General features: G+C 38.2%; 1 protein-coding gene across 1 annotated transcript in view; it reads right to left on the reverse strand.

Annotated features, from left to right (window-relative positions):
• Positions 1-9,203: 9,203 nt before the first annotated feature.
• The window catches only part of LOC307009355 (nuclear factor 7, ovary-like), a 24,522-nt gene continuing 22,760 nt past the window's right edge, over positions 9,204-10,965 (reverse strand). Inside the window, exon 6 of the mRNA XM_079633037.1 lies at positions 9,204-9,924. Within this exon, the coding sequence (XP_079489163.1) occupies positions 9,437-9,924 (488 nt within the window). The 3' untranslated portion in view covers positions 9,204-9,436. The remainder of the gene's footprint in view (positions 9,925-10,965) is intronic.

Here is a 10,965-nt window from a genome sequence, read left to right on the forward strand (position 1 = left end):
GTTTGTAACTTTTCTCTATCATATAGACACATTCTTTTGGGGGTTTTATGTCAAAGACAATAATCTAATTAATGCATAAAATGTTGTATAAACCTTATTTTATATAATGGAAAGTTTCATATCAATTTCAATTTTTCAAAGAAGAATTGAAGATGTATTTAAATACAATTTCTACTTCTGTTAACAAGAAAGCAATGAAAACATCCACATTTAATATTTTCCCTTAATATGTTTTTCATTTTTTGTGCCCTCTTCTTTTTTCTTTTTTTCTTCTCTTCTCTCTTTTTCAATACGATTGTTGAATAGATTTAAATCTCCTTCACATTTCCTCTTTTAATGTAGGCTCTATACTGAACCATAATTTATTTTTTGTTTTGAAGATTGTTTATATTTTTGTAGCCTATGTATCGAATTGTTCTGTTTGTTAATATTGCAATAAAAAAAGAAAAAAGTTTAGCTAACATCCCCATTAAGTTATGAAAGCGTTATTTCTGAATGTTGTGTAATGTATTAAGAATGATCTCTCTTCTCGCAGTGCATCAGACACGAGATCGAAGGCGGATGTCGCGGGATTCACGCTCGTGCACGCTGTTGCTAATGAACTGCTAATACGAAAATAAATATAATTAAGACACTCAAAGTTCTTGTTATTTAATTAGATACCAAAGACGTGTTTATCAATAATTTTTACCTTATGTTTTATAATTTTGTTTCTATATAAATGTAACGGTTCTGTTAAATTGCTGCATAAATGGGGACAGCGCCGTCTGCTGGCGTCACTTTCACATTGCGCCGCTGCGCTAAAAATCAGGAATTATGGGTAATCCACAGCAGAAATAACTGATAACTGCTGTGGTGAGTTGCATGTTAAACGCTGCAGAGACTATATTAGCCAATATAGTGGGGCGGCTAATAAATGTGGAATCCAAATATGGATTTCGTAATGTGAAAATGAATTAAAAGCTGCCAGAAACATAAAATGCAATAGCACATTTCACCATACATACATGTTAATATGAGCACACTTTCACATATAAGCTCTTTAAACTTTAAAATATAAGATATGTTTAAAAAAAGAAAAGAAAATGGCAGCCAGATTTCATAATGTCATAATGGATAGACGACAGAAAGGTACAATATGCAATATTTTCTGCCGCTAGAGGCGCTACATTCAACAACAACAGCGCAGCTTGATGACGATGTGAAGGAATGATGGGAACTGTGGTTTTTAACTCCACCGTGGATGTAAATCATCAGACGGGAATCAAAAGTCATGTTCATGGATGAGGTAAAGCTCTATTTTTATAAATGTTGCGTTTAATGACATACTTTTATTTCATTAAAATGAATTAACCGCAAGAAAAGTAACGTTTAAAACTAAATTGGTATCAGAGATGTTACTGTATTTGTCGAACTCATTGTTGTGATAACGCTGCGCAGTTTTACGTGTTCTAAACAATTGTTGTAAAAGTGCATTCGAACACACGGGACGTGTGTTTGTGGACAGAACCGGCTGCAGTCGGTAAAGAATAATTGTGTTCATAACGACTGCGCGACACAAGCTAACGTTTGTTGCTTGATAGACGCTTCAACTACAGCCTCCGCATGTGTCCAGAACTCGCGCGGTACGAGCGGAAACCGAGGGTGACGCGGATATGACGCCGCTGACTGGCGACTCCAGCTCACCCGCTCACACGCCCCGCTTCCTCGGTTAAAATCACCATTCTCTCACGATAGTTGGAAACATTTGGGATATTGTAAGTAATCAACTTAACAAAATATATAACACTGGCCATATTTTAATGCACAGATAGTACATATTGTACCTTTAACAATTAAAAAAGTTGCACATTTGATCATTAATCAATCTAGTTAATTTTTAAACAAAAAGGAAAAGAAAAGAGGTTATGATATCTATCAGAAATGATGTACTTTTTAAATGTATATTTAAATATTTAATATTAAATTGTGTGCATATACTAATACGCATCATTTTTACTTGGTAGTTTGTCCTTCTTCAGTCAGTAGGTTTCGTCTTGTGTGGCCACAGTTGAATATTATTCTCTTTATCGAACTGGTGGATGTTTTACTCTTGACAACAAGTGAGATAAAGGCAAAGTCAGCTGACTGTGTTTCTCACTGTTGCTCAGTACAAATAGTGTAGGCTAATACTGCTAATACTGCAAGCAAGCAAACATAACTCAGACAGGCAAATATAACATACAATAGATTTTAGTCTGCAGGAATTTAGAGTTAGGATTCTGTGAAATAAAGTAGGTGTACATGTCCACAGAATGTCATTTAGGCTGGTTATCTAAACTAGCTGCGATTCATCCTATTGATTTCATCGTAACTCTGTGCTCTTGTACGGCTAGTTTACACCACACAAAGCTAATCTCAGGCTTGCTCTCCAAATGCTCTCACCTTGACTAGAAATATTAATTGTCAGAACTGTTGAGTCGAAAGTATATATTTACATGTATGTATGGTGAAATATGTTATTGCATTTTATGTTTCTGGCAGCTTTTAATCCATATTTGGCTGCCATTTAAAAAAAATGGCCGCCATGACCCCCAGGGGTCATATTTCAAGCGCCTACGGTCCTAAATCTGATCAGACCCCCTTTGTGAGCCTTCCTACCCAATATTATGCTTTTATCGCAAAGTGATCGATTGTTGCTCTTAACCGCTCTACTGTTCTGCCTTGAAGGATTAGTTCACTTTTAAAAAAAACTTTTGCTGATAATTTACTCACCCCGATGTCATCAAGATGTCCACGACACCAGACGATGAATACGGCTCTTATCTAGCGAAACCATCGTCATTTCAAACATAAATAAACAAGTGTAAGTTTTATAAGCACAAGCGCTCGCCTTGCTCTGTTCTGTGATGCGCGTTCGTGACGTCACGTAATACGCAGTTACGCTGTAAAGGTCACGCTTCTATGAAAAGTAAAACATTTCTGTCCTGACGAAAATGTTCTTTTAGGCTTTTTAATATTCCAACACCAGGATACACACACGAGATGGGCATTTTAACCGATAAACTGACACAAAGACGTTTGAATATGTGTGTATGGTCCTCCATCCGCACATCTGTAAACACTGACTCGTCAAGCGTGACCTTTTCAAGGCGAGCGCTTGTGCTTATAAACTTAAACTTTATATTTATTTTAGAAATGACGATGGTTTCGCTAGATAAGACCCTTATAGGATAGCGTCTCCTACCGTCATGGCCGACCGGCTCAGACCCCGCCCAAATCGGCACGTGACTCCTCACTCTCAATATTGAAACCATATTGTCGCAAATTGATCGTTCAACCGCATTGGTTAACCCTTTAAGAGGCACCCCCCCCCCCCCTTTTTTTTAATAGACATGAAAATGCACATTTCAAACTTAAATGGTTGTAAATTCAAGAATGCTTTGGAATATAGATGTAAGATTGGTCTTGTTTTAAAGAAGACATTTGGCAGATTGTTGTAGAAGTGAAATAAATTAAGAAAGTTAAACAGAAAAAAGTTATAAAAGTTTGAGTTTATGAAAATGTACAATGTTAATAATTTAATTATTCATATTTTATATCAAATATATATTTTCAAAACCTGGAGGACTCTAAAAATGCAAAAAAATCAAAGCCAAAAATCTGAACAAATGTTAGGTTGATATCTCTTGAAATGAGCGTTCAGTGAGATGTAGTTTGGGCGCAGTACCACACTTCTCCACTAGTGGACATCACTGCCCATATAAGGGCGTCTCCATCTCCATATGTGGTTTCTGAACCATTATTTTTTACATTTTTATACAATTTATGAAGTAGAAATCCTATTCAGAAGTAGTGTTGGAAGTTTGGCAGATTCTGAAATAAATTCAACCTCTAAGAAACACAGAAGATCACGTATGTGCATTATAGCTCGCTGACACATCACTAATGCTGAATCTATTATTATTTTCTTTATATTCAAAACATTTTCAGACCTTTTTTTCTAAAATAATTGAATTGATGCGATCTTTTGAACTCTTGGCATGAAAACAAACTGAGGTTTCTACCATTCTCTCATGATTTTTCATGTTCATCAATATTTCAAAATAAAGGTCTGAACACGCCTGAGGAGTATGAACATATTCTTGTTGCAAATTGATAAATATGAAATATGAAATACAAATACAGTCACCAAATATGAAAACTAGTGATTGTAAGCTTTCAAATGATATATAGTTTGTCAAGATTAGTTTAGGTTTAGTATATTACTGTTTTAAATATGTAATGGCGGTGCAATATAAGGGATATAATTTTTGATTAAGGCAACATAAGTTACAGATATTACAGTGATATTTAACCAAAGACTCGCACTTTTGGGGTTATTTGGTCAGTTGAAAGTACCTTGTCGATGCTTTTACACTTTTAAATTTCCTTTTAATGTTCGATGTTTGAACGGTGGGTAGATTAACGTCGCCTTATGGTGACACTTTCTTAAATTGCGTTCATAGAGCGAGCCTTTCACTGTTTACAGCTTGACGGAAGTTACACCCATAATTTGCACAAAGCGTCATGGGGCGCAGGAATAGTGTGGATAATATGTGTATATAATATAATTCCAAGAGATTTATTAATTCACCACATTATTAATTGCATTTATTTTATTCCAAATATAATTTTTTTAACAAAAATGTTCAGGAATACACATTATAATATACTCATTTTGCTCCTAAAAGCCATTGTTCCATGCAGGAAATTCGAGGTCATGGCATTGAGGCAGAGGTTAGCAGTGCCTGTTTGCTCCATAGAACGTAATTTATGTAGATTTGCGCATACGCAGTCAGTTCTCATGCTGTCTTGAACTATCAACATTGAGGCAGAGACCGAGCTGGCTTCATGTCACGTGATCCACTCGCTCTCACTCAATCCGCGCTTCCCGATACTTAGCATCTAGCGGCGCCTAGCGTTGGCTGTCAACCTAGTTCGACGGCTGTGAACCGTTGGATATTTGGATATTATAGTATGGATATTTATTACTTAAAAAGATTTTCAACATTGTCCTATGAAGAAAAAAGAGCTGTGGTCGCTAACGGGAAACCAGCACCTGCCCTACAGGATCTTATCCAACAGAAGGGACAAAAAATAACACGAACCTTTCAAACTGAGTGGTATCAAAAGAAGGACTGGCTGTGTGGCTGCAACCAGACTAACACACTTTAGTTGTCCATGCCTTCTGTTGTCCTCCAGCACCGACAGTGTGTGGGTAAAAGCGGGATATAGTGACCTTAACAAGTTACCAAGAGCTCTGCTGAAGCATGGACAATCTACGGCCCACGTCCACTCTCAGATCGCCTTGAAAACTTTCAGCAAAAGTCGTATTGACATGGCCCTGGATGAGCAGCGCAGGCTCCAGGTAAGCGCGCACAATTCAAAGGTAAAGGAAAACAGGGAGATATTAAAAAGCCTCATAGATGTTACATGCTACCTTGCCAAACAAGAGCTGGCTTTTCAGGGAAACGAGGAGAGCAGGACCGCTGTCAATCAAGGGAATCACGTTGAACTGGTACATGTGTTGGCAGAAAAAGATGACAAGTTATCTGCACACGTAAGCTCCTCAAATGTGTTTACCGGCACATCAAATCAGATTCAGGATGACTTAAAGCCACTGCTGAGGTTATCAGAGGCCATATAAAAAATGGCATTCAAGCAACATCCTTTTGTTGCAGTGGAAGTGGATGAGACCACGGACATTACAAATAAGGCTCAAATATCAGTAGTAATGAGATATGTCAACAGTGCAAGTGAAGAAAAAGAAGCTTTGATGACGTGAGTAGTGCCAGAAGTGCACAGGGAATATCAGAGTATTAGATGTATTAGAAGAGTATAACTGTGTTGAAAAGTTGACCGCACACACCTATGATGCTCTGCAGTGAAGTCCTCAGAGCTTAACGGAGTACAACATCAAAGAGAGAGTACCTGAAGCCTTATTTACACATTGCTATGCGCATAAAGTCAATCTGGGGCTTTCACAATCAGCAAAATTCATTCCGGAGTGTAAAGTTTTTTCAAGAAGGGCTAGCATAATTTTTCAGCAAGTCTACCAAGCGCACACATTTACTGGATGAAATTGTGAAATGTCGCATCCCTAAAGCATCATCTGTCAGGTGGAAGTCAAATTCTAGGTTGGTACAAACTATCCTCCGACACCTACCAGGTCTCTGCCAAGTGTGCCAGAAGATGAGGGATAACTGGGATGACTGGGATGGAGAGACCCTCCAGAGACCACCCTAACCCTAACCCTAACCCTGGCCTCAGGATTTAAGCATCACCTGTTTTCTCCTGATGTTATACAGTGACGTATTCAATTTGACTGATGCGCTTTTTTGTCTGCTTCAAAACAAGGCAATGGACATTAGCATATGCTCTGTGCGCATCAGAGACACTCTGCGTGCTTTGAACGACCAGCGAGAGCAGTTTGACAGCTTTATGATCGCTTTGAAGAGAAAAGTAACGATCTAAAACTGATCAATAAGAAGACGTGCCACCAGAGGTCTGTCAGAGATGAGAGGAGAAGATTATTCATGACAACATCACTGTACACATGAAAAGCAGAGTTGACCATCTGGAGGAGCCGACTTTCCTCGGCTTAGTTGACTGCAAAAAATTCCCGGAGATGTGATGATGCCTGATATGAACTTGGGTTGCTACATTAACTGAATGAATATATGAACATATATGCCACATTGATAGGTCACAGTCTACCCATGACAAGACTTCACCGCACGCTACTGGAGCTGAGAGCTTGTCTGCGACGCTGGGCGCTCGGTTTAAATGGCGTGGATGGAGCGCATGCGCAGAGCTGCGAGTAACAGAAACACAGAGAATAGTCTAGAATAGAGGAAATGCTGTTACAGAAGAGCCAGTTCAAAGTCCTGATTGATTAGAGAACTGCATTAGGTTCAATCACAGCTAACAGGGAACGCTGCTAACTTTCACTAACCTTCTAAATTATGTAAATTAGGACAAAACGTTCTTAAAACATAAAAACTGGATGTTTTGAATGTTCAGAAAACTGACAGAATGGAGTGGTCCTCTAACATTCACATATAAAAAAAATATTTTTTTTAAATTCAGAAATAACATTTTCATAACTTAACCCCTTAATCCACCACACCCCCCATTTTGGCAAGTGGGGCATAAATGACATCCCCAAAATAAAGAAGTCATTCTGAATAGACACATAACCAACATATATTTAGAAAGCCAACCCTTGAGAGTTTACAGTTCAAGACTCTGAATTACTCAGACGGTTATTAATATGGATATGCCGCCCTTAGTCACAACGCAAAGGCTGAGGTTCTTTTAACTGATGTTTAATGTACTCTGGACTTAGACACCAACACCAACACCGTAGAACTGAGTAAAAAGGGTGAAAATACAACAAACATGTCATACATTCAGTTACATGGAAAACACACATGACTTTAAACTCGTACATAAACATAAAATACATCCACATACCACTTTTGCCTGCTTGTGAGCTTAAGAGAGGGGGTTATATCTTGAAGATTCTTTTTTTTTTTGGAGCTGTGTCACTACTGGGAAGAGACACTACTATCACTACTATCCTCTTAACATCCTTGATGTGTCATTACAAGTGCCCAGCCATGTTGAGTGATTCCTTCAGAGTGAACACGGTGAATCTGACTGCAGGAGATGTGAAAAATATTAATACAAATGATGTTATTTAAGACTGTAAGAATCTGACAGTCAGATAAGATTCACTCGTGTTCACTCTGAAGGAATCATCTAACATGGCTGGGCACTTGTAATGACACATCAAGGATGTTAAGAGGCTAAAAGCAGGTTTAAAACAACGTGCCCCATTGAAGTCAATAGGGTGCAAATTTTAAAAAGAGGATAACACAGTGTAGGCAACACCGATTTTTGTCGGAATGACTTCTGTGGTTTCATGTTGCTTCTTAACACAGAGTGAGAATATATTATTTTCTTAAATTCTATGATACAATGTTGATTAGTTCTGGGCTTCCAGTGTGAATGAAACAGAATGCATCTCCCCATGTTGGGTAAAAATAGAAAAATAATACTAAAGTATTTTGTAACGTAGTTACTTGAGTAGTTTTTAAGTTAACTACTTATTTACTCTTGAGTCATATTATTTTTCAGTACTTCTACTTGTACTCAAGTAAATTATTACTTAAGTAGCAATACTTTAACTTAAGTACAATTTGTTAGTACTCTTTCCACCAAATGTACATACATTTTAATGTAATTTAAGAAAACTATAGTTTATGAAAAATACAATCAATTTTCTGTATAAAAAATGTGAATTGCTGGAATTTGTAATTAATGTCACAATACTTAAAATAACAGCTGCATTTTTATTTTACAGATATTATTTGTAATTTAACAGTGTTTTGAGTACAATTTAAAATCACAGTTATTTTCAGTACAATTTTGTTGTACTAAAAATTACAATAAAGTCTAAAGTTAAATGTTTTTGATCCCAATAAAACACATTTAAAAAGAAGATAATTTTATTTCTCTCACTATATTATACAATTTCTATAAAGACATTTATTGTTTAGGTATGAATAATAAAACCAACACTTGTGTGTTAAACTGCAAGCATAAGGTTAGGAGGAAAACTATATATAGAAATAAATTATATAAATGAAAAGAGCCTTAAGATAAATGAGGTTTTGAGCCGCAAATTGTCACATTCATTTAAATTGCCCTGTGACATCATCCTATGACGAGATTGAAGACAGAAAGATAAAGGAACAGGAGAAAACGCTCATATGACGGAGTTTAAGACATATTTCGTGTACATTAACTGATATTACATCATTAAATATTACATTGGGAACATCTCTACAATTATTAACCCAGAAAAACCAGCGAGTCTTAATAATTTCAGACAGAACCTTTTCCGAACTTGTAGATCATAAACCACTGACATCGGTTGAGAAATATAATCGTTATTGTGCTTTTTGCCCTGATCAATATGGCCGACTCGTTGACGTATCGCAGCAACGGTCCAAACCGGCCAATGGGGCGTCTGTGTATTAATTATGTCATGCGCTCATCACCATATAATGTTTATCATTTACATCCATGTACTTAAGTGAGAAAATTATCATTTAAACTGAAATAAACAATTATTTATTTACAAATTCATTGAAACTTGTAAAAAAATAGTTTCTTGAAAAAATATATAATGATGTGAAAATGAGCAAAGTGACAAACTTCACTGTTTATTGATCTGTTAAAGCAACATGAGAGTGTGTGTTGCTGTAGTGCTGGATATCAGTCATGTGATCATCACGGCCCAATCACAGCCACCGATACTCAGATCAACAGCACTCTTACTCATGAGATGTGGAGTCAATATTGGAAACATGATGAGAGCAGAAGATCCAGATCTACAGGAGTGACTTTACTGACTATTGACCGGTAAGATCCTCAGAGAGCCAGAACACCGGAAGAATGGAAAGAGTGTGTGAGTGAAGGTGGTTGTGAATGTGTGTAGATGTGTGTGAGTTACAGGATCAGAGAACGACACCGTTCCTCCGTCATAGTCCAGATTCACTCTCACACGATCAAGCTTCTGATTAACAGGAAAACCAGAAACTGGAGTCCATCCGTACGACACTCTCCAGACATCAGTGTTGAAGAAGACATCTCCCTTCCTCTGGTTTGATGCTGTAGTGACTCCAAGAGTCCAGGCGTAACTCTCTTTAACCTCCACATCCCAGCAGTGTGTTCCTGAGTCAAAACCCTCTGAACCCAGAACACAGAGATAACGGTCAAATCTCTCTGGATTATCAGGAATAGTTTGATTGTTCCCGCTGATTCTCACACCGGTCAGATCATCCGACAGGACGAGACGTGGATCTGCAGTGTTTGGATCCAGAATCACAGGAGCTGATGAGACACAATCAACAGAGGCTTTTATTCGATCTTCATATGATGATCAACAGTGAACCCAACACAGATTATTATGAGTTATGACACTCGTCCTGTCGATCACACACACTTTCCTCTGATCACTGTCAGCGCTGTTATTATCCACACTCGTCTTCATCATCAGCGTTTAACGGCATCAACTACACACATTACATATGGCATTCAGACGTGTGTGTGTGTGTGTGTGTGTGTGTGTGTGTGATCATATTGCATTCAGACGTGTGTGTCCATCAAGAGAGTGTGTGTGTGTGTGTGTGTGTGTGTCCATCAAGAGTGTGTGTGTGTGTGTGTGTGTGTGTGTGTGTGTGTCCATCAAGAGTGTGTGTGTGTGTGTGTCCATCAAGAGAGTGTGTGTGTGTGTGTGTGTGTGTCCATCAAGAGTGTGTGTGTGTGTGTGTCCATCAAGAGTGTGTGTGTGTGTCCATCAAGAGAGTGTGTGTGTGTGTGTGTGTCCATCAAGAGTGTGTGTGTGTGTGTCCATCAAGTGTGTGTGTGTGTGTGTCCATCAAGAGTGTGTGTGTGTGTGTGTGTCCATCAAGAGTGTGTGTGTGTGTGTGTGTCCATCAAGAGTGTGTGTGTGTCCATCAAGAGTGTGTGTGTGTGTGTGTCCATCAAGAGTGTGTGTGTGTGTGTGTCCATCAAGAGAGTGTGTGTGTGTGTGTGTGTGTGTGTGTGTCCATCAAGAGTGTGTGTGTGTGTGTGTCCATCAAGAGTGTGTGTGTGTCCATCAAGAGAGTGTGTGTGTGTGTGTGTGTGTGTCCATCAAGTGTGTGTGTGTGTGTCCATCAAGAGTGTGTGTGTGTGTGTGTGTCCATCAAGAGTGTGTGTGTGTGTGTGTGTGTCCATCAAGAGTGTGTGTGTGTCCATCAAGAGAGTGTGTGTGTGTGTGTGTGTGTGTCCATCAAGAGTGTGTGTGTGTGTGTGTGTGTGTCCATCAAGAGTGTGTGTGTGTGTGTCCATCAAGAGAGTGTGTGTGTGTGTGTGTGTGTGTGTCCATCA

The sequence above is a fragment of the Phoxinus phoxinus genome (assembly GCF_949152265.1).
Source record: "Phoxinus phoxinus genome assembly, chromosome: 13".
NCBI lineage: Eukaryota > Metazoa > Chordata > Actinopteri > Cypriniformes > Leuciscidae > Phoxinus > Phoxinus phoxinus.